The sequence below is a fragment of the Chiloscyllium punctatum genome, chromosome 6 (genome assembly GCF_047496795.1).
Source record: "Chiloscyllium punctatum isolate Juve2018m chromosome 6, sChiPun1.3, whole genome shotgun sequence".
Classification (NCBI taxonomy): domain Eukaryota; kingdom Metazoa; phylum Chordata; class Chondrichthyes; order Orectolobiformes; family Hemiscylliidae; genus Chiloscyllium; species Chiloscyllium punctatum.
Genome location: NC_092744.1, coordinates 34,173,258 through 34,198,438, shown reverse-complemented (window position 1 = coordinate 34,198,438; position 25,181 = coordinate 34,173,258). Strand labels below are relative to the sequence as shown.

Below are 25,181 nucleotides of genomic sequence, written 5' to 3'. Positions count from 1 at the left end.
ATTAGGAGCTGGGTGATCCTGGCAGAACAAACTGAAAGTCAATGAGCAGCTGAGGAAGTGCAGCTTGATGAAGCCTTCCATTGCTTTGCTAATAATAGGGAGTCCACAGAAATTGAGAGGTTGGACATTTCCCACTTTTGGTGGAGAGGACATACTAGCGCAATTTTCTACATTGCCAAGGTGGTGCCAGTATTGTAGCTGCACTGGAACATTTTGACAAGTGGTGCAGTTAGTTCTGTAGAACAAATATTCAATACTTTTGCTGGAATGTTATTTGGACCCACAACCATTCCCCTATCCAATGTCTTCAGCTGTTTCTTGATGTTACAAGGAGTGGATTGAACTGCATGAAGACTGGTATCTGTAGTGCTACAGCCATAAAGAAGAAACCTGAAGGTGGATCATTCACTTGGCAGTTCTGCCTGAAGATGGATGCAAATGCTTCATTATTGTCATTTGCACTGATGTTCTGAGCTTCCCCATCACTAAGGATAGAATTATTTGTGAAACATCCACTTCCTTTTGTTGTTCAATGTTTACCATCATTCACAACTGGATACAGAAAGACTGTAGTGCTTAGATCAGATTGTTGGTAGTGAGATTGCTTAGTCCTGTCTATTGCATGCTGTTTCTACTGTAGGTGAGTATTCTGTGTTGAAGGTTCACCCAGGTTGACATCTCCTTTTTAGATATATGTGGTCCTGTTTCTGGCATGTCCTCCTCTACTCTTCAATGAATCAGGATTGACCCTCAGCTTGATGGTAATGGTAGAGTGGGGATATGCAAGGACACGGTTTCAGCTTGTGGTTGAGTCCAATTCTGTCCCTTTTGATAGCCCACAGCACCTCACAGGTGCCCAGTTTTGGGTTGCTAGATCTGTTCAAAATCTATTCCATTTAGTGATCGTGTCATGCAATTAAATGGAGAGTATCCGCTTGAGCAAATGGAACACTATAAGGAGTGTTTGATTATCGCTATAACCAATAACTATCACGGATAAATGCATTTGTGATATGCAAATTGGTGAGGATGACATCAGTCAAGTTTCTCTTACTTATTGGCTCTCAAACTACCTGCCACTGACCCACTTTAACATCTGCATTCTTTCGTACTTTAGTTCTTTAGTCAGTTTGGTCTGCGTAATGCTTTTGAGCCATTTTTGATGAGGGACATGGAAGTCCCCAACCTAGGCTGCATTCTCTGTCCCTAAGTGTTTCTTCCAATTGGTGTTCTGCACAGAGATATACTGAGTTATAGGTTAAGGGGCAGGGAGTCTTGGTAGACAATACTTGTCAGGTCAAACTTGGGCAAACTTCCTGCTTCCTTGAGATGTCAACTTTGAGAACTCTCAAGGCAATTCCTTTCTAAGTGTACACAGTGTGTAGAACTTCTGGAGGGCCTTTCCTGTTGGTAGGATAGGACATACTGTGATAGTAACAGTGGTCTATTGGCCTAGATCTTCTGAGGAGCAATGATAATCATCTGCCAATCCAATTGATCATTCCCCTGATTCCTCCTCCCATTTTCTCCAGGGGCACTGAGTACAACTTCAAAAGAAATTTCTAGGCAACTCCTACATAGGTCAGCATCATTTGCTACATTTGCAAGATACCAATGTGTATCTCACTTATATATCCAGTTTCTAATGATCTGGAAATCAAACCATTTTTGCCATAAACTGGCCACTTTTATCAATTCTTTCAAAGAAATTTGCATCAAAACGCAAGTCATGAATGCTTAGAAAAGTTTGTAACCCAACTAAAGAAAAATAGAGAGGAAACATTGCTAGTGTCTGTACACACCTGTGCTGCATTCCACAAGGAATCATGTGTTCGCCCGTCTTCCAGTTCTTTCAGTGTATAAAGATACTGGCGTTGGTCTTTGCTGTGCATCTTCAAAGTTTTCTGGGCCCAGTCAGAAGCACCTGAAAGAAACAAATAACTCGAGGATAACCAATGCTCAGATTTAACTATCTGCAAAATTCCTAAGAATCACTAAATATTCAATTTCTTAAAAGATAACATAAGGTATTTCAAATGTATTATGATTATGACTTCACATTTAATTTTTTTGTCATGCTGACTTTGAAGGATTATAAAGGCAACCAAATTTTTTGATAACTTAGAAAAAAGATACATTGGATATTTTTCTTTTAAACAAGGCATCTCTCAGAAACTACATGTTTCCAGATAGTTGCTGGTCTTGGTTGCCTGAATTTACTTTGGTGAAGGCGCTAGACTAAAAAGTCTAGACTGGGGTTTAAGATGACTGGGGTTTAAAGCGTTTCTGTTTGAAGGCTTGGAGACTGTGTTTAGATGTTCAATTGGTCAGGCAGAGGGATGTTTGTAAAAAGACCAAGTTGTTCAGTTGTACCTCCTGTTCTTGAAGCACCTTTGTTGTGAATCCAGCGTCAAACCTGACTGCCCTTTTGAAGAGTGACTGCAAGACTTCTGCTACTGTCTTTCCTAAGCAATGTCTGCCAAGATCCAAGGGACTTATGTTTGGTAACACTCATTTTTTTTTAGATTAGATTAGATTAGATTACTTACAGTATGGAAACAGGCCCTTCGGCCCAACAAGTCCACACCGCCCCGCCGAAGTACAACCCACCCATACCCCTACATCTACCCCTTAACAAACACTATGGGCAATTTAGCATGGCCAATTCACCTGACCTGCACATCTTTGGACTGTGGGAGGAAACCGGAGCACCCGGAGGAAACCCACGCAGACACGGGGAGAACGTGCAAACTCCACACGGTCAGTCGCCTGAGGCAGGAATTGAACCCGGGTCTCTGGCGCTGTGAGGCAGCAGTGCTAACCACTGTGCCACCGTGCCGCTCATGTACACATTACAGAATGTTCATCAGAACGTTCACATCTGGTCCCATTTGCCTGCAAGAACTAAGTCTTATTGGCCAAAAGGTGTTTTCCCTAAAGGTGTTTTCTGCAAAGAATAATCCATTTTATCTCTCTACCTGGTGTGCATGTGTCTGTGTGTTTCTATGTTTCACTGGAGTTATTTAGAGAGGAATGAACACTTCCATTTTCACATTAAAGACTGTGTTAACTAGTTTAGCATTATTGATATGTTTTGCTTTATAATAAAACATTTTCATATTTAATAATGTAATTTAGTTGATGGATCTTTTAAGTCTAATACAAAGACAGCATATGATTTGCTACATTTGGAACCTGCTAGATTAAGATTCTTAATCAAATTTATGTTGTGACCCTGGAGTAGTGGAGCTAGACAGTGCAGTCCTCCCATCCTGGTCACAACAAATGCAAATGGATTTACAGTTAAAAATGATAACTATGTTGATTTTAACGGATATGTCATTATGATGCCCTGGTTTACTCACTGTCTGCAATTGAACAAGAGGAGGCCATTTGCCTCTGGGATAAGAAGAAATCAGAGAACCAAGAATTGATTTCTGGCACTTGGGTAAGTGTGGTGAGCACGATCCCAGAGGGTCTTGATGTAGGAGAGACACAGGTGTAGGCTGGGCCAGAGGAGGCTGAAAATACCTTCTATGGCCCAGGAGGATCATCCTCCTGTTCCCATAAAGAGAAAGTGTTTAACCTCCATCTTTTGTGATCTTTTCTTATAAGCAAGTCCTGGGGTAGTTTATGCATCAGGAAAGCAGTGGCAGATTCCTTGCCCAGGCTGTCAAGTGAAAATGTTAGATTACATTAAGTACACCCTGATTAAAATTTTAAAAAATTGAACCTTGTTAAATTTCGTCGAACCCATTCATCCTGAAACCTAAGTAAACATTAAACAGCAAAATCTCGTTGGTGCAAAGCTATTTAAGTATCTGAATATTTATAAATGTCCATTTGAACAACTGCTACTGGGAAACTGGGATTAAGATTCCACACATACGGGTCCTTTCTTCGGAGTGCACTACAGCAAATCAACATCAAAAGAGAGAGCACATTACATTCAATTCCATGGATCTGCTAGATTAAGATTTTTAAGTTCTTATTTAACTAAAATTAAAATAATTATAAAAATATTCTAAGATTGAAAAACAAAAAAGCTAGCATTGAGAGAGCAACCATTATTCATACTTTAGTTAAAACAGAACAAAGCTACTCCTCACCTTCAATCTTGTCATATTGTTTATTGTAAAAACAAAAATTGTCTGCCAGCTCCCGTCGCACTACAGCTTCTTCAATGTAACTGTCCACACTGTCCTTAAACTTGTTGCGGTATTTCTTTATCTCCAGAACGGTTCGCTGAACTGAAACCTGACCTTCAAAAAGAGATCGAGATACCCTCAAAATCACCAAAGGTATTATTCCAAAAATGGCATTCAGTTTGATAAACCAATACTAGTTGCCAACTCAAAACTTGAAATTTCTATTTCTTTGCACTTACCCTGCACACCCACCTTTAATCTACTTATATCATTCTAATTCAAACAAATAAATTTGGTCCCTATTCATTATCCTATCTATATAGCTATATTCTGTTCAATTCCAATTAAAATGTTTGACAATTTATGACCATTTTCCCTAGGATAAACAATAATATGACTTCTATCAAAAATGCTAAATTAATTTGACATGGACATAATTTAATTGACAAATGAGAAATATGCATTAAATCTACACGGATCCCCAAATAAGGGTTACACGGCAGTGCTTAGATTCACTGGCAAGCAAGGGAGAACAAAAACCAATATTTTCAGATTGGTTTTCTGCAAGATCCGGTAATGAAGAAAAAGAGTAGCAAGATTGTTGGATTTAAGAGAGTATGGACTTTGCCTGAAGATAGCAGGTCAGCATCAGTAATGAGACTAACCAGAATTAGTTAAGTGAGGCAAATAACAGGGATAGTATGATGTTGAAAGTTATGCTTCTAATTCATAAAGGAGGAATGGGCATCAGAGAGATTATGTTCAGATTTAACTAGTCATTATTCTGCATCTAAAATAAAGCAGTTTTCTGATACCAATCCATTGATCTAAGCAAACATGGAGTGCAGCACGGCCAAGCGCAAAAGAAACAAAAATAAAGATTGCTGCAAAAGCTCAGCAGGTCTGGCAGCATCTGTGGACAGAAATCAGAGTTAATGTTTTGGGTCGAGTGACCCTCAGAACATACGTTTTAATTTCAGGTCACAGAGTGATTACATATTGCAATCTCTTTGATTTTTTCTTTGTTTGTGTTATCAAATATTGGACAGTGTGACTGCAATCAGAGAAAGTCAATGTGGTTTTACAAAAGGGAACTTGTATTTGAAAAAATCATGGGAGATATTTGAGGGTTTAGTAATGTAGATAATAGGCTCATAGTAGATGTAGTATACAGCGATTTCCAAAAGGCATTTAATAAGATGGAACATAAAAGCTTATTAGGCAAGTTAAGTACTTATGGAATTGGAGGTCGTATATTAATATAGACAGACAGGAAGCAAAGAGTTAACATCAATAGGGCATTCACAAATTGGCAAACATGTAATTTATGGAGTGCTGCAAAGAGCAGTTATGGGGCTCAACCATTTACAATCTATATTAATGACCTGGATATAAAGAGAGGAATGAATCAAAGTTGCTGAACATACAAATTAGAAGCAGCACTAGGCTATTCAGCTCTTTTGAGTTGTACTGTAATTCAATAATATCATGGCATTTCTGATTGTGGCCTCAAATCTGCTTACCTCTGATCACCTTTCATCCCCTTGCTAAACAAGAATCTATCCGCTTCTGCCTTAAAAATATTCAAGGACTCTGCTTTTACTGGCTTCTCAGAACTAAGAGAACTGTTCTAAAACACAAATGAGGTGAATTTGTTTTTCACCTGATTCTCATGTGTCTTTGGAACTCTCTTACTATGAGTAAACACTCTGTCAAGACCCCTTTAGGATCCTGTATGTTTCAATCAAGTCACATCAAAATCTCCTAAATCCCAGTGCATACATGACTACATAGCTCAAGCATTCCTCATAAGACCACACCCAATTCCAGGTACTAGTGTAGTAACCACTCCCCAAACTACCTCTCATGCATCTATGTCCTTCCTTAAATATGATATCTAATAATGTGCACAGTATTCCAGATGTAGTTTTATCAGTGCCATGCATAAAATGAAGCATTACCTACTTACTTTCATATTCAATTATCCTCGTGATAAATGCTAACATTCTCTTAGCTTTCCTAATTGCTTTCTGTCCATCCATATTAAATTTTTGTGATTTCTCTGCAAGGATACCTCGCACCCTCTGTATCTCAGTATTCTGCAATCTCTCACCATTTAGGCAATAGGCTGCTCTTTTACTCTTCCTGCCAAAATGGAAGATCTCAAATTTTCTGACGTGATGTTCCATTTTCCATACTTTGCCACTCAATTCACTTGTTCAGATAGTTCTCGTATGAAGTGACTTTTTGGCAGTGCAATTTGCCTGCAATGTCACTGAAGAATTAGGGAACGGTATTTTCGAGAATGCTTATTTCTGTTCTCAATTCCAGTGGCGATCGTTTTGCATACTTCATTCTGCGCATGGCCAATGTCAGCTGCCATCAGAGCATGTGAGAGGTACAGTACATTGAGCAGCTTCATCTCAAAAATTAAACTGTTGAAGGTTCATTGCTCTCCCTCTGAGACAAGAATATTCTTGTCTATTTCCTGTGTAAACTCTCTATAATTCCTACAGGACTGCATTACATATGCCTTTCTAATTTGTTCTTGTATCTGCATAACACACAATCTACTCCTACATTTTTTTTCGTGCAAAAATGGAAGGGCATAGTGACAAGAATTTTAGCAAGAAGTGTCCTGGTGATACAATTGCAGGTGGTGAATGCAAAAGAAAAGCTGTAACACTGGAAGAGAAGCTAGATATTATAAAGCGTTTTGAGCATAAGGAGAGAATGTGATATAGGTCACATAACAGGAATGAGGAATTCTACCTTACACACCATTAGAGGCAATGCAGATTTTGGAAAAGAGCAGAAGTAACAGGGTTTTTGTGATGGGCAACTTTAACTTCCCTAATATTGACTGGAACCTACTTACTTCAACTAGCTTGAATGGAGCAGTTTTTGTTAGGTGTGTCCAGGAAGGGTTCCTGATGCAATATGTAGATAGGCCGACTGGGAGGGAGGCAATGTTGGATTTGGTGCTTGGCAACGAACTATACCAGATGTCAGATGTCTTGGTGGGACCGCATTTCAGTGACAGTGATCGCAACTCCATGACATTTACCATACTCGTGGAGAGGGATATGAGCAGATGGCATGGGAAAGTATTTAGTTGGGGGAGGAGGAATTACAATGCTATTGGGCACCTAAGTCGGGAACAGATGTTCTCATGGAAATGCACAACAGAAATATGGAGGCTGGTTCGGAAGCACATGCTGATAATGCTGGACAGGTTGGTCCCACTGAGGCAAGGAATCAATGGTACATTGAAAGAAGCTTAGGTGACCAGGGATGTGGAACATCTAGTCAAGAAAAAAAAGGACGCTTATTTAAGGTTGAGGAGTAAGGATCAGACAGGGCTCTAGAGAGTTACAATGTAGCCAGAAAGAACTGAAGAATGGATTTAGGAGAACTAGAAGGGAGCATGAAAAAGCTTTAGTGGCTAGGATTAAAGAAAACCCTAAGACATTCTACACTTATATGTGAAATATGAGGATGGCTAGAGTGAAGGTAGGGCTGATCAGGGATGGTGGGGGGAACTTGCGCCTGGAGTCAGATGGAATAGGGGAGATCCTTAATGAATACTTTGCTTTAGTGTTCACTACTGAGAGGCACCTTGATATTTCTGAGGACAGCGTGAAACAGACTGATATGCTAGAACAGGCTGACGTTAGGAAGGAGGATGTGCTGAAAATCTTGAAAAACATAAGTACAGATAAATCCCCTGTGCCAGATGGGATATACCCAACATTACTACAGGAAGCGAGGGAAGAGATTGCTGCACCTTTGGCGATGATCTTTGCATCCTCACTGTCCACTGGAGTAGTGCCAGATGATTGGAAGGTGGCAAATGTTATTGCCTTGTTCAAAAAAGGGAATAGGGATAATCCTGGGAATTATAGACCAGTTTTACGTCAGTGATGGGCAAAGTATTGGAGAGGATTCTGAGAGACAGGATTTATGATTACTTGCAAAACCATAGTTTGATGACAGATAGTCAGCATGGCTTTGTGAGGGGCTGGCCATGCCTCACATACCTTACTAAATTCTTTAAGGATGTGACAAAACACGTTGATGAAGGTAGCGCAGTTGATGTGGTGTACGTGGATTTTGGCAACGCATTTGATCAGGTTCCCCATGGTAGGCTCATTCAGAAAGTAAGGAGGCATGGGACCCAGGGAAATCTGGCTGTCTGGATACAGAAGTGGCTGGCCAATACAAAACAGAGGGTGATGGTAGATGGAAAGTATTCAGTGTGGAGCTTGATGACCAGTGGTGTTCCACAGGGATCGGTTCTGGGACCTCTGTTGTTTGTGATTTTTATAAATGACTTGGGTGAGGAAGTGGAAAGGTGGGTTAGTAAGTTTGCCGATGGCATGAAGGTTGGTGGAGTGGATAGTGTGGAGGGCTTTTAGAGGTTGCAACAGGACATTGACAGGATGCAGAACTATGCTGATAAATGGCAGATGGAGTTCAACCTGGAAAAGTGTGAAGTCTTTCACTTTGGAATGTCAAATTTGAATACAGAGTTAAAGGCAGGTTTATTGGCAGTGCGGAGGAAAAGAGGGATCTTGGGGTCTTTTGTCCAAAGTCGCCACCCACGATGATAGGGTTTTTAAGAACGTGTATGGTGTATTGGCTTTCATTAGCAGAGGGATTGAGTTTAAAGCTGCAAGGTTATGCTTCAGCTTTGTAGAGCATTGATTAGACCAGACTTGGAATATTGTATTCAGTTCTGGTCACCTCATTATAGAAAAGATGTGGAAGCTTTAGAGAGGGTGCAGAGGAGATTTACCAGGACGCTGCCTGGACTGGAAGGCATGTCTTATGATGAAAGGAAGCTAGGGCCTTTCTCATTGCAGTGAAGAAAGATGAGAGATGACTTGATAGAAGCGTACAAGAGGTTGAAAGGCATAGATACAGTGAATAGCTAGAGACTTTTTCCCATGACAGAAATGTCTATCACGAGGGGGCATAATTTTAAGGTAGCTAGAGGAAGGTTTAGGGGAGATGTCAGATGTAGGTATTTTAGACAGCGAATGGGGAGAGCGTGGAATGCACTGCCGGCAGTGGTAGGACAGTCAGATACTTTAGGGATATTTAAGTGGCTCTTGGATAGTCACATGAAAGATAGTACAACAAAGGGTATGTAGATTAGTCTGATTTTAGGTAGGATAAAAGGCCAGCACAACAGTGAGGACCGAAGGGCTTGTGCTGTGCTGTACTGTTCTATGTTGCTGGGAACTGCAAGCAATTGAGGTTCCAGAACGGATCCCTGTGGCACACTACGAATTACCTCTTGCCAAGATGAATAAAGACATTTTTATGCCTAATCTCTGGTTCCTGTCAGCTAGCCAATCCTCTCTCCATAGCAATATGCTAGCCTCCAACAATTATCTTAGATGTTGTATCATATTAAATGTCTTTAAGAAATCTAAGTACACTCTCTCCACTTCTTGCACCTTATTCACAGCCTTTCCCTTTTACAAAAGCATGCTGATTCTGGCTGGTTACCTTGAAATTACAAAGCTACCTGAAGATAAAAGCTAGATAGAAACATAAGTTATGAGGATGGCATAAGGGTGCAAAGAGATAGAAAGTCATTGAGATCTACAGCACAGCAAAAAGCCCTTTGGCCCATTGCATCCATACCAGTCAAAAACACAACCAACTATTCTCATCGCATTTTCTAGCACTTGGCCATCGCGTAGTTTGGCTTGGGATTCAAAAGCACATCTCACTACTGCTTTCCTTTATTGGTTAGAGTATTGAGTACAGGAGTTGGGAGGCCGTTTTGCGGCTGTACAGGACATTGGTTGGGCCACTGTTGGAATATTGTTGGATATAGACTGTAGAGAAATAGATGGTGACATCTTGTGAAATGTCCAGATTACAGAGAAGGAAGTGCTGGATGTCTTGAAACGGCTAAAGGTGGATAAATCCCCAGGACCTGATCAGGTGTACCCGAGAACTCTGTGGGAAGCTAGAGAAGTGATTGCTGGGCCTCTTACGGAGATATTTGTATCATCGATAGTCACAGGTGAGGTGCCGGAAGACTGGAGGTTGGCAAACATGGTGCCACTTTTTAAGAATGGCAGTAAAGACAAGCCAGGGAACTATAGACTGGTGAGCCTGACCTCAGTGGAGGACAAGTTGTTGGAGGGAATCCTGAGGAACAGGATGCACATGTATTTGGAAAGGCAAGGACTGATTAGGGAGAGTCAACATGGCTTTGTGCATGGGAAATCATGTCTCACAAACTTGATTGAGATTTTTGAAGAAGTAACAAAGAAGATTGATGAGGGCAGAGCAGTAGATGTGATTTACATGGACTTCAGTAAGGCATTCGACAAGGTTCCCCATGGGAGACTGATTAGCAAGGTTAGATCTCATGGAATACAGGGAGAGCTAGCCATTTGGATACAGAACTGACTCAAAGGTAGAAGACAGAAGGTGGTGGTAGAGGGTTGTTTTTCAGACTGGAGGCCTGTGACCAGTGGAGTGCCACAAGGATCAGTGCTGGGTCTTCTACTTTTTGTCATTTACATAAATGATTTGGATGCAAACATAAGCGGTACAGTTAGAAGTTTGCAGATGACACCAAAATTGGAGATGTAGTGGACAGCAAAGAGGGTTACCTCAGATTACAACAGGATCTGGACCAGATGGGCCAATGGGCTGACAAGTGGCAAATGGAGTTTAATTTTGGGAATGCAAATCTTAGCAGGACTTATACACTTAATGGTAAGGTCCTAGGGAATGTTGCTGAATAAAGAGACCTTGGAGTGCAGGTTCATAGCTCCTTGAAAGTAGAGTCGCAGGTAGATAGGATAGTGAAGAAGGCGTTTGGTATGCTTTCCTTTATTGGTCAGAGTATTGAGTACAGGAGTTGGGAGGTCAAGTTGTGGCTGTACAGGACATTGGTTAGGCCACTGTTGGAATATTGCATACAATTCTGGTCTCCTTCCTATCAGAAAGATGTTGTGAAACTTGAAAGGGTTCAGAAAAGATTTACAAGGATGTTGCCAGGATTTGAGCTGTAGTGAGAGGCTGAACAGGCTGGGGCTGTTTTCTCTGGAACGTCGGAGGCTGAGGGGTGACGTTGTAGAGGTTTATAAAATTATGAGGGGCATGGCTAGGATAAATAGGCCAAGTTTTTTTTCCTGGGATGGGGAAGTCCAGAACTAGAGGGCATAGGTTTAGGGTGAGAGGGAAAAGATATAAAAGAGACCTAAGGGGCAACTTTTTCACGCAGAGGGTGGTATGTGTATGGAATGAGCTGCCAGAGGAAGTGCTGGAGGCTAGTACAATTGTAGCATTTAAAAGTCATCTGGATGGGTATATGACTAGGAAGGGTTTGGAAGGATATGGGCTGGATGCTGGCAGTTGGGACTAGATTGGGTTGGGATATCTGGTTGGCATAGACAGGTTGGACTGAAGGGTCTGTTTCCATGCTGTACATCTCTATGACTCTATAAATTTTATGAGGATTTCTACCTCTACCACCCTTACAGGCAGTGAGTTCCAGATTACCACCATCTCATATCTTCTCTAAACCTGCCGTCCCTTACCTTAACTCTATGCCCCCGATTACTGATCCCTCCATCAAGGGGCAACATTTCTTTTGAGACCAGTATGATACTGAAGATGAAATACTTCTGTAGAAAAAAAGATCTAAAGTTAAACACTTCCTGAATACTCACCAAAGTGAAACCACGGTGACATATTACTCGAGGCAGTTTTATTTGGATTGTTTCTGTCAGTGCTGAAATGCTGAAGCTGCTCCTTAATGAATGCCTCCATCCTAATTAGTCCTGCCGCAGTCCCAGGTTTAGCCCAGTCAACTTCCTTCACTGTGCGATCCACTTCAAGGTTTGCTGCAGCTGCATCCCAATCAATCAACTGGAAAGATAAATCCCAAACAAGGAAAGCTACAATTAACATTTTTTTTTACAAGAATAAAACACTTAGTTAACACAGAGAGCAAGAAATCCCAGTAAGCACCTATCGGATACTGTAATCATAAGGTGGTGAAGTACTGTAGTTCACTCAGGGAGTGTTGTTGGCTGGAGCTATGGATTATGATGGTTGAAGCTTCAAATTTCTTTCTTATCAGATATCTGACTAGGACTCTGTCCCACTCCTGCCACATGTTACTTATGCATAATGAAATGATTTGCAGTTTAGTAGTCATTCTAGCTCGTCACACTATGAATAAATCTTCCTTCATCATCATGTGCTGGGATGCGAATTGAACCCAGAATTCTGTCTCAGAGGTTGGGACACCAGCTACTGCACCACAAGACCTTGATATGTAATTCTTGCTAAAGTAACTTAATCAAACTGGCATTTCATGAGATGGTCATAACATTGTAGTTCAATATTCAGGTAAACAAGAGTCGTACAGCATGGAAACAAACCCTTTGGTCCAACTCATCCATGTTGAAGTTACCAAACTAAACTAGTCCCATTTGTCTTCATTGGCTCACATCGCTCTGAACATTTCTAATTCATTTACCTATCCAAATGTCTTTTAAATGTTGCAACTCTACTTACATTTACCACTACCTATGGCATTCATTCCATGTATGAATCACTTTCTGTGTGAAAAAGTTACCCCTCAGGTCCCTTTTAAATCCTTCTTCTCATCTTAAAAATATGTCCCCTACTTTTGAACTCCCTTACCCTACAGAAAAGACCTTTGCTATTCACATTATCTATGCTCCTCATCATTTTATAAACTTGTGTGAGGTCACCCTTCAATTTCCTATGTTCCAGTGAAAAAAATCCCAACCTATCCTGCCTCTCCTTATAACTCAAACCTTCCGATCCCAGTAACACCCTTGTAAATTTTATCTGCATCTCTCCAATTTCATAACATCCTTCCTATAGCAGGGCAACCACAACTGTACACAGTACTCAAAAAGTGGCCTCACCAATGTCCTGAACAATGACAACATTATACTAGTTTCAGGGCTGTAAATCCATTTAATATTGTTGCAATATCCAGCATTATAAATCCAATTTGAAATAGCCAGTAGAAAATAATACTGCTGATATGGCTCATTTCAATGAGCCATTCTTAGTTTCCTTTAGTGATGTGGCAGGGTAAACAGGATGACACTGATTTTGATGGCCAGGGGTTCAGTAACTGACTCTACAGCACTGGCAAGAACATTATGTGAAATATTGAACAATAAAAAAGAAATTGTACAGTAAAGATAAAATTACTTGACATACCTAAAGCTAACATCAAAGAAAACCAGCTGTTTATCTTTTGGATACTTTTCATACAAAAGGTTTTGAAGGTGGCCAGTTTGAATGAGAAAACTGGCTTCTGGTCAGTTACATTTACAGACATCCAGCAAAATTTAAACAGAAATTTTGAAATTCTTGTGAAATAGTCAAAAGCAGAAAATAAATTCTCAAATAGAAATCTATTAATTTCTAACAGGATCATACAGGGTGAATGCAGGAAGGATGTTCCTGATGTACAGGGAGTCCAAACCATGGGTCACAATCTAAGGATATGGGATAAACCATTTAAGACTAGGATAAGGAGAAATTTCTGCACCCAGAGAGTGGTGAGCCTGTGGATGTCAGTGCCACAGACAGCAGTCGAGGTGAAAACATTGCATGATTTCAAGTTATAATACCTGGGGTTAAAAGGATTGAAAGGATATGGAGGAAAAGCAAGAAAAGGCTAAGAAGTTGAATGAACAGCCTGACCATACTGACGGATGGACCAGGTTCAAAGGCCTCAACGGTGTTGCCTGCTTCTGTATGTTTTATTTTCAAATCTCTGAACTAGCATGAGATTGGATTTCTTTCACTAAGACACATCAAACAAATGTGTTCTCAATACAGTAAGAATCCATTACAATCTGACTGTAGGCAGAAAGGATTCTTGAATAATATAAGGCAATAAAGGCCTTTGGGAGTAGATAGGAATATGGAATTGAAACCACATCAAATCAGCAAATCTTATTCAGTGTCAGGGGCCGAATGTCCGACTCCTGTTCCTAATTCATATGTTTATATATTTAGGTGTCACACATTCCTAATTTCTAATACAAATTGCCAGTAAATATTGGGGGCTTTTGTTACGAAATGTAATATATTGTAAATCACTATTCAAAATACAAAAGCATCTTTCTTGTTTTAAAAGTAATTTAATGCTTTTAATAATTATGGAGATTCCTTGTGTTATATTGCTGGCCTCTCAGCCAGCAATAATTTCAAACCAGCATAAGCTCAAAACTACTTTGGTTCTAATTACCACCCTTATATTTTTAATAGTGGAGTTAAGACAGTAACATATTTCTGTATCTTCCAACATTCAATCAAATCAGTGAGCTTCTAGATTAAATATCCTGATACCAACCTGTGCTTTCAAGGATGAGCTAAAAGGATGTTGGATAACTGGAGGAAAGTCCGTCAGGAACTGAGGGAGTTTATCATGAATTTTCTTCCTGATTGTTCTGGCACTGTACTCTTGTTTGTCTGAAGTTACCCAGCAGGGTACAATATTGTGAGCATCGACCTACACAAGCATAAAGCACATCATAAAGATTATAATGGAAGCAAGTTACAGCAGAATTATGAAACCTTCCAATATAATGTTCTAAATTTAGTCAGTCCCTGTTCCTCTTTGAAATAAAGAGAGATTGCGCCTCCAAATCAGAGGAATATAGACTGATTATCAAATATTCTTTGCGCAATATAGATTTTATATATTATATATATATATATCTGGCAGTTAAACTATATTTAAAAAATCACTACAACACTAAGTATTGTTCACTGGATCTTGGGCTGTCTCACAATACAGTGTGTTGTGGTCGCCCTGCTACAGCAGCGATTTCCACAGCAATGATTTCCATATACTACAGATGGTGCAGCAAGGTGCATGAAGACATCTAAGCAATACACACTGAGAGGCAATCACATTAGTTTGCTTTCCCCTTTCTGATTTGCTGAATGGACTTGGGGATGAGCTACCACATTGAGATGTTCCACTTTCATAGAAAAGTACACGTTTCAAAAAATGGAGCAAAACTTGATGTGTTAATGAAGCAGGCATTGGCCATGGATAATATAGCTCATCTTAGATGACTGACAAATGTTCACAAAACAATTGCAGAGCCATTCAGATTTTAATTAAGGGCTAAAGGGACTTGTCACAGAGCAGGAGGAGATCAGTTTGTGCAGTTGGACATAGTTTGAAAGAAAGTTTATGCCTTAAACAAGTCAGGCCACAAAAAGGCACAGAATGTGTCTTACATTAATTTTGTCCATTTGTGAGGAAAATGAGCAAAGTAAATTAACTTTGTTTTGGTTGTTAATATGTGTGCTCACTTGATGCCTGTAAATATAGTTCCTTAATAATTTATATCTGACTTTGTCCTAATATTTTTCTGTCTACTATAAACACATCTCAGAGACATGTAATAGCAGTATGAAAAAGATACCATCTAGTTGAAATCCGAAGGTGGTCCTTTTGTTACATTGCTGAATTAGATTTAGGGTATTACTGAGTGATCTACATGAGCACTCCTCTGAAAGTAATGTACTCAGATCAATTATTGGAGTGATCAACACCAAAGTATTTATGACCTTAGAAGAACTCATCAAGATAACAGTCAGGCACTGCCCACTCCACATGTGACAGGGTCTGCACATCATACTTTACATTGGCCATCTCAGAACTCAAACTCAGTCAGATAGAAGGCAGCCTTGATCCTGAGAGACAGCTGTAGAAGGAGAAATATATCCAAAGGTAAAAATCACACAACACTTCCGATTAAACCTGTTGGACTATAACCTAGTGTTGTGTGACTTTTAACTTTGTACACCCCAGTCCAACACCGGCATCTCCAAATTATATATCCAAAGGGATCACATAAGTAGGCTAAACAGAAGGCAGCCAGTTCATCCCTTCTCACCTGATTGTAACAGCAGCAAGGCTGTGTAATTGCTGCAGAGAAAAAGGGCAAGGGAATTAGATTGTTATGTCTGGGCGGTTGAGAAATTTTAAGTTCGGAGACTGGGAAGAAGGACTACAAATTATTTTCTAATCCTTTCCTTTACAGTTAAAATTTAACTATCAATACACCTTCCCTCTTTTAAGTTGGCTCCAGAAAGTGTGTCAAACTTCAACTCATTGCAGCTAAATTTTGACTGTCATGTGGAGAGGGGAAGCCTTGTACTAAATAATAGAATAAAAGGGAAGAAAATTTGCATTTATGAAGAACATTTCTGGGTGTCAGAAAACATGGCAACCTCTTTGAGCACCACAGTTAACTATCAGCAGTGAGATATTGGTCAGATCATTTTATTTTTTAAGTAATGTAATTGGGGAGATAAAGCTTGGACTGAATGGCATTCTTCTCAATTTAAACTCCTGCACTGAAAGATGAAAATATTTTATGCTGCCCAATAATTAGTTCCATCTTTTCCATAACATAAACATTCTTTTGAGAAATTCTGAACAAACCTGAATAAATGGTAAATTTTCTGGTAGGTTGTGTCTTACATCCTCGATCCACTCCAGTGGGAGACGCAATGGAGAGAAATCTGTAACTATCCCTCCAATGTTGTGCCCTTTCACAAACTCTGGCAGGACATCTTTGGCAAAACCAATGAGTAGATGGAAAGAAACATTCAGCTGCTTACATTCCTGCAAGATAACACCGGCAATACTGTCAGTGAGGGCAATTTGCATGATCTGGCTCGTCAAATTTACTAGTACAATTACTTTTCCCCACTGTTGTTCAAATTCTTTTTTTCCAATATTTTCTTAAATTTACTAAACATAGGAAAATTAATTTATTTGAATTAATTAAGTCTTATGTCAAATTTCTCAGAGAATTCTGGAAGGAAGAAAAGGCCATGAAACCTAGTGCGTTATCTCAAAATCTAACAGGGCAGTTTACTTAAAATAGAGAATATCTAAGTACCTGTGGAAATACTATGAAAAGCAGACCATATGTAATAAATACATCTTAAGGATAATGGATAATTCAGTTCAGAAACAGTATTATAAAATGTTTTAATAGCTGACTAAAACATAATCAATAGGGCGGCTCGGTGGCTCAGTGGTTAGCACTGCTGCCTCACAGCACCAGGGTCCCAGGTTTGATTCCAGCCTTGGGCAACTATCTGTGTGGAGTTTGCACATTCTCCCCGTGTCTGCGTGGGTTTCCTCCGGGTGCTCCGGTTTCCTCCCACACTCCAAAGATGTGCAGGTCAGATGAGTTGACCATGCTAAATTGCCCCGTAGTATTAGGTGCATTACTCTGAGGGAAATGGGTCTGGGTGGGTTACTCTTCGAAGGGTTGGTGTGGACTGGTTGGGCTGAAGGGCCTGTTTCCACACTGTAGGGAATCTAATCTAATCTAACTTTTGTTTCTAATCATGGCACACAGTTCCAAGGAATGGATGCAAAATATTTCTTCATTTGTGCTAACAGATTATTTACATTTTACTGCAGGTATAAAGAAAAATAAGCCTGGATTTATATAATGCCTTTCATGGTCTCAACATCCAATTGCAACTTAGATTCAGAGTTAGTTTTGAAGTATTGTCATTATGTCGGGAAAATGTGCCAATTTGCTAATAGCAATGTGTTAAGAGACCAATTAAATTATTTGGTGATGTTGGCTGAGAGATAAATGTTGACCAGGGTACTTGGAGGAGACCTTTTTTTTTATATAGCTTTTATCTCTGGAATCAACAGCCAAGGGTAGACTGAACCTTGACAGAACATCTTCAGCAGTAAAGTAGTCCTTTCGTAATGGATTAAGTGTCAGCTTTCTCAAGATTTGAAAACATTGATGCAAGACATTAATCGAAGAAGGCAAATAGTATGTTGAGAGATTCATTTTGAGAGGTTTTGAGCACAGGAGCAGGGGTGTGCTGTTGCAGTTATACAGGGCCTTGGTAAGGCTACATTTAGAATATTGTGTGCAGTTTTGGTCTCCTTTTCTGAGGAAGGATGCTCCTGCTCTCAAGGAAGTGCAGTGAAGGCTTACCAGGTTGGTTCCGGGGTTGGTGGGACTGACGTATGAGGAGAGATTGACCAGGTTTGGACTGTTTTTTGCTGGAGTTCAGACGAATTATGGGGAATCTCATAGAGATTCATAATGTTCTAACAGAACTAGACAGGGTAGATGCAGGGAGGATGTTCCAAATCATGGGTGTGTCCAGAACCACGGGTCACAGTCTGAGGATTCGGGGTTGACCATTTAGGATGGAAGTGAGGAGACATTCCTTACTCAAAGGGCGGTGAGCCTGTGGAAGTAGTTGATTCCAAAACATTGAATGTAATCAAGAGGCAGCTAGATATAGCACTTGGGGTGAATGAGATCAAAGATCCTGGTGGAGCAAGCTCAAAGGGCTAAATGGCCTCCTCCTACTCCTATCTTCTATGTTTCTATGACAGTATTTACCTCAGCAATCTCTTGGAGTCCCTTTAGCATGAAACCAAAATGGCGGATGGTGGCATCTAGGAATTTGGGCACCAGACAGAAGCAGACATGGAGCGGAAGTTTATGCTTAAGAGCTAGCCGTTGTGCATATAAGAAAGCCCAGTTATCTGTGGAAATAAAATCACTCAGAAGATGATGTATGTATTGATGATAACACTTATTGGACTCCACAGTAATGCTAAAAGATTGGTTAGATGTTACATTTTTATGTAATTTATCAAAGCAGAACTGGACAATCACACCAATCCCCTTTTGATACTTTCTTTACAAAATTAACCATGTATATTGTCACAAAACTGGTCCCTTTTTTCTAAAAGCTGTTCCTTTTCTCAAGGATACTGTGTCCTTGATTTTTTTCAGAGAGGTTGTAAACCAACTCCCAGTTCCGATTAGATTAGTTTGGTACAGAGATTAAAGGATATTGAGAGGCCTTTTGTTTATATGTAAACAGATGACACTTCAGGCCAAAGTGGTCACGTTTTGGAAGTGACCTGTATAATGAAAGGGGAGTGGTCAGCTCTCTAGCTGAGCAGTTCAGCCCAGAACTAGTTTGGAGTTCAGCTATGTGGAAACAGGCTTTCTCTCTCTTCTGCCCTTCTAACTTCAACCTGTAAGCATCTGTTCCATTTTTACTGTTTTTAAAAGGGGTTTGCTTATTGGGACTGTTGTGTGTATTTGGAACAGCATAGTTAAGTCTAGTTTGGATAGACTGACTTCTGTAGGGGTTCTTTATTCTGTTCTTTGTATTTTCATTGTGTAATTTTTGAATACATTTCTGTCTGTTTTAAAACCTGGTAGTCAACCTAGCTAACTTACTCCAGGTAATTTTCATGTACACTGACTGAAACAAATTGCAAAGTGATGGTCAGGGTTGCCTGCTTAAGAATGTTTTGAGTGGTCTGGCCTAGTCCATAACAATATCACTACATAGTGTGGAGCTAGTCCTTGCACAGACTTTATGCATCCAATCATAATACAAGGTACATTTAAATTAAAAAAGAAACAAAGAACTGTGGATGCTGGAAATCAGAAATGAAAACAGAAATTTCCAGGAAAACTCATCAGGTCTGGCAGCATCTGTGGAGAGAAAGCAGAGTTAATGTTTCGGGTCCAGTGACCTTTCTTCAGAAATTACTGTAGCTAACAGTTGGACAGGCAAAAGAATGGGTAAAGGTTGGCCTCAGGGTATCAATAGCAGTTAATTTGGACCATTAGTAGCTGCCAATAGGATGGTTCTGATGGCAGCCCATGTGATTACAAGGTCTGGTGTGTGATGGTGGCAAGTAAGGATCTCAGAGAAACGTCCAAGTCCTAAAATGATTGAACTTCATTTTGAGTCCCAAAAGCTGCAGGATCCCCAGGCTGAAAATGAGACGCAGTTCTTCTGCGCTGAGCATTACTTGAGCACTGCAGCAAGCCCGAGACAGAGATTTTGGCCAAAGAACATGGTGGTATGTTAAATCAGCAGGCATCTGTACTTTTTGTGAACAGAATGTAGGTGTTCTGCAAAGCAGTCACCCAGTCTGCGTTTCATCTCTCCAATGTAGAGAAGACTGCAACGTGAACAGTGAATACTGCGAATAGATTGACTGAAGTACAGGTGAAACATTGCTTCACCTGGAAGGCGTATCTGGGGCCTTGAATAATGAGGAGGGAGGAGGTAAATGGGCAGGTGTTACACCTTTCGCTATTGTATTGGAAAGTGCCATGGGGACGTGAGGAAGTGGTGGGAGTGGGGGAAGATCAGACCAGGCTGTCCTGGAGGGAACAAATTCAAATTTCATTGTTACAGATGAACATTCTGGATCAAGTTTTTAACAAATATTATAAATATCTATATGAATCTTTCAATAAAATAGAGATACTTAACATGGATTGTTGGAAATTGCAGTGTCATTTATAATAAATAAAAATTAACACCTAACCAGCAGAGAACATTGCTCAAATGAAAAAGTGGGAAGGGTCTCAATAACTTGGCTGCGAATTCTCTCTGATCACCATTTTGATTCAAATACAAGAAACTGGACATATCAGTATTGTGAGTAAGTCACGTACTGTGAATAATTAGTGGCATCTAATACATCCTATGACAGTACATAATCAACAATTATAAAATCAATTGAAAAATAAGAGATTAATGATTAAACCATGTTTAGTAATGTAATTCATTCTTAATTAGTTGTTAGTCCAAGTTGTGACATTTTGTTAAAAACACTCTTCAGATGGTAAAACTGCAATGTGTGCCAAGTAAAATGAATGCTGATTGACTGCATGAAGAGAACAACCCACAGATGCAATGTAACCTACCCTGTACTCGCTGGTCACGGGACATCCAGTAAATAATTCCCCAAGAGTTTTCCCTGACGCTCTCTGTTTTAGAAAGGAGACGGATACGTTTTTCATTAAAATTAAACTCTTCCACTGATTTTGCTGTGGCCAAACGTGACTTATTGATACTTTTCAACAGATTTCCTTCTCCAGAGGGAGATGTCTCAGCCTGGTGTTCAGTTTTCCTCTTTTTGATCCTCGAATTGGACAATTTCCCCTCAGTCAATCCTGGAGGTCTCTCTTCCACTGTTCTCTTTCCCTTAGCTTGGAGCTTTGGGGAATCTTCCCGACTGGAGTTATTATGATTAGGTTTCTTCGTTGATTTTTTCGTGGATGTTTTCAGACTGTTGGAGGAGCTGGAAAATGCAGTTTCCTTTTTATTTGATTTCTCTTCAATTTTTGTCTTGTGCTCAGAATCTTCAGCATTCCTGTCGGTTTGTTTCCCATTCTTAGACATATTATTTCTTTGTTTAGCACACTGCAGACTCACACAACCTGAAGGCTGGGGGCAGTAAATTACAGAAAGCCTGTGGCAAAATGATCGGCAAGTGATGCTTAATAACCTGGAAACGGTAAAAAGGAAATAAGTCTCCATTGTATTCACCATGTTATTTAATAATACCACAGGGTTCCTGCATCTGATGAAGCACTTATCAGACTGGTCCTGTATGGGTTTGTACATGTTATGCATTTTCCTGCATGTCTAAAAATAAATAAAATTGAAAATAGCACATTGACTATTTTAAATACCAAAAATATTGCAGAAGTTATTATTAATTATTAATTGCATTTAAATTATTTTAAAATAATTAAATGCAAACAACTTAAAATGAAGTAAAAATAAAATTTTAAACTGGCAGCTTGCCTGCTATTAGAACAGTTGTAAGATTTCCACCAGCTGATTGCTTCCCTTACCGAGCTGAAGGACAGCTAGTAGGATCATGTGCAAATTTAGATAGTTTGCCTAAATCTAGTAGCTGAAAATCTGACATGAGTTTCCCTGTACTTAACGGATTCAAACTAAGCATTAGCTGTATAATGGATGTTTGCAAAAAGGAGGTTTTTGACGGTGAGGTATTTAATATCTTGGAAGTCCAGGTGATACTTCTCTGTGATACACAAAAATATGATTCAGAATGAATAGGAGGAAGGGGTTAGTTTGAAAACTACAGAGACAAAAAAGTCAATGTAAAAATCTGCAACCACCAACAGTAAAGCAAAGCCTCAAAAATGCAGCTTTTGGGTCCTTCCCTCAAAGAAAAGTCACTTCCTAGCTTTTCCTTTTTGTCAATAAGCATCTGTAAGTCTGCAGGGTTAACTTTGCAGTAATTTGCAAAACTCCTCTACATTTGGTATGCTTTCCTTTATTGGTCAGAGTATTGAGTACAGGCATTGGGAGGTCATGTTGCGGCTGTACAGGACATTGGTTAGGCCACTGTTGGAATATTGCGTGCAATTCTGGTCTCCTTCCTATCAGAAAGATGTTGTGAAACTTGAAAGGGTTCAGAAAAGATTTACAAGGATGTTGCCAGGGTTGGAGGATCTGAGCTAAAGGGAAAGGCTGAACAGGCTGGGGGTGTTTTCCACAGAGTGTCGGAGGCTGAGGGGTCACCTTACAGAGGTTTATAAAATTGAGGGGCATGGATAGGATAAATAGGCAAAGTCTTTTCCCTGGGGTCGGGGAGTCTAGAAGTAGAGGGCATAGGTTTAGGGTGAGAGGGGAAAGGGGCAACTTTTTCACGCAGAGGGTGGTACGTGTATGGAATGAGCTGCCAGAGGATGTGGTGGAGGCTGGTACAATTGCAACTTTTAAGAGGCATTTGGATGGGTATATGAATAGGAAGGGTTTGGAGGGATATAGGCTGGGTGCTGGCAGGTGGGACTAGACTGGGTTGGGATATCTGGTCGGCATGGATGGGTTGGACCAAAGGGTCTGTTTCCACACTGTACATCTCTATGACTCTAGGAGATTTCCACTACCCTTTAAGAATGAAGTAGTTTGTGCTGCCACCCCTGAACAGCCTAGCACTATTTAATCCCAGCAACAGAGGGACTAGTTTCTACATGCACATTGAGTTCCTATAATCCTCTTTCAAATGACCCAGATCTACTCTATGCAATGGAACACCAGTCTTTCTGAAACCTGACCAAATCTTTCTTTTGAATGCAATTTGACTTACATCCTTGTCAAGAGTGTGGTGCTGGAAAAGCGCAGTAGGTCAGACAGCATCCGAGGAGCAGGAAAATCAACATTTTGGGATGGAGCCCTTCATCAGGAATGTGGCTGGGAGCCTCGGGAGTGAAGAGATAAATGGGAAGGGGGAGGGGTTGGGAGGAAGATAGCTGAGAGGGTGATAGGTGGATGGAGGTGGGAGTAATGGTGATAGGTCGGAGAGAAGGCTGGAGCAGATAGATGGGATGGAAGATGGATAGGTAGGACAGGTCATGAAGGTGGTGCCGAGCTGGGAGATTGAAGCTGGGACAAGGTGAGGGAGGGAGAAGTGAGGAAACTGGTGAAATCCACATTGATGCCGTGTGGTTGGAGGGTCCCAAGGTGGAAGATAAGGCATGCTTCTTCCAGGTATCAGCTGGGTAGGATGTGGCGATGGAGGAAGCAGAGGACCTGCATGTCCTCAGAGGAGTGGGAGGGGGAGTTGACATGTTCAGCCACAGGGCGGTGGGGATGGTTGGTGCGGGTGTCCTGGAGATGTTCTCTGATGCACTCTGTGAGTAGGCGTCCTGTCTCCCCAAAGTAGAGGAGACCGCATCAGGAGCAACAGACACAGTAAATGACATGTGTAGAAGTGCGGGTGAAACTTTGATGGATGTGGAAGGTTTTTTGGGGCCTTGGACAGTTTTTGCAATTTCTGCAGTGGCTGGGGAAGGTGCCGGGAGGGGATAGTGGGTTGGCAGGGGGCATGGTCCTGACAAGAGAATCGCGGAGGAAATGGTCTTACGGAAAGCAGATAGGGGTGGGGAAGGAAACATATCTCTGGTAGTGGGGTCCATTTGTAGGTGGCAGAAATGCTGGAGGATGATGCGATGTATATGGAGGTTGGTGGGGTGGAAGGTGAGGACCAGGGGGATTCTGTCCTTGTTGTGATTGGCGATTGGAGGACTGGGGTGTGAGGGCAGAGGTGCGGGAAGTGGATGTGATGCACTAGAGGGCATCATCAACCACATGGGAGGGGAAATTGCGGTCTTTAAAGAAGGAGGCCATCTGGTGTGTTCTGTGGCGGAACTGGTCTCCCTGGGAGCAGATGCGGAGAAGGCGGTGGAATTGGGACTAAAGGATGATAATTTTACAGGAGGAAGTGTTGTACTCGATTCTTCTGCTCATTGGGTGCTGCCTGACCTGCACCACACTCTAGACTCTGACCTCCAGCATCTGCAGTCCTCACTTTCGTCCGATCCTATATCCTTGTGAACTTAAAAGAAAACATGATCTGTCATTGTGCCACCTCGAAGGTCTGCCCTTTCTCAAATTGCTGTTCATTATCGTTTTATGAACTGGATGCTGTATCAGTGCTCTCTTATCTCAGGTTAGAAGGTTCGATCAATAAAATCATTACAGAACAAATAAGCACAGCTACCACGTCTCTGCCTTATCTGCAGATAGCCTCCCTGTTGTTTTTACCTGCTTTGAGCTGCCAGCCGCAGGCGCTGTTGCCCTTCTATTGCCGTCGATTTGCACTCTCCCTTCAATTTTGCTCTTTCACAAAAGCCAGCATTGGAACATGGTGTAACTTTTTTAATGTTACATAATTCCACTGGGCATGCGCAGCCGCCCAGACACCAACTTCCGCATGAGATCACTTGGAGGAGATGGCTGTGGTTGTATGAATTTTAAACTGAACTGCACATTTTCATCTTAGAGAATATGTGTAGCATGTTCTAATGCATGTTAAGTAAATACTATAAATCATTTTTTAAAAAAAAACTAATAAGGAGCCATTACAATAATGACTGAGAAATGGACAATTCAGACATAAACCAGAAGTTTTCCTCTACAGCTCCCTTTGATTCACGGACGGTGGCAAACCAGAACCTCCTGCTATTAATTGATTCTTTGTTGCATTAAAATTCAGTGCCAGGTAGATGAAGTGATTGAATATGTGGATTTTGGAGTCCCGGAAGAAACAGCTGAGCTTAGTGCGCAGCAGCCCGCGGTATCATAGCATACACTCACTAAAGTCTACATCAACCAATACGA

At 40.7% G+C, this 25,181-nt stretch overlaps 1 protein-coding gene across 1 annotated transcript in view; it reads right to left on the bottom strand.

The window, feature by feature from the left end:
* Window positions 1-24,714, bottom strand: part of cpdp (CPD photolyase) — a 29,457-nt gene extending 4,743 nt beyond the window's left edge. Inside the window, exons 1-8 of the mRNA XM_072572376.1 lie at window positions 24,606-24,714; window positions 20,948-21,531; window positions 18,602-18,747; window positions 16,648-16,830; window positions 14,536-14,694; window positions 11,855-12,053; window positions 4,110-4,262; window positions 1,803-1,924 (exon numbers count right to left, since the gene is read on the bottom strand). Of these exons, the coding sequence (XP_072428477.1) occupies window positions 1,803-1,924; window positions 4,110-4,262; window positions 11,855-12,053; window positions 14,536-14,694; window positions 16,648-16,830; window positions 18,602-18,747; window positions 20,948-21,425 (1,440 nt within the window). The 5' untranslated portion in view covers window positions 21,426-21,531; window positions 24,606-24,714. The remainder of the gene's footprint in view (window positions 1-1,802; window positions 1,925-4,109; window positions 4,263-11,854; window positions 12,054-14,535; window positions 14,695-16,647; window positions 16,831-18,601; window positions 18,748-20,947; window positions 21,532-24,605) is intronic.
* Window positions 24,715-25,181: the final 467 nt, after the last annotated feature.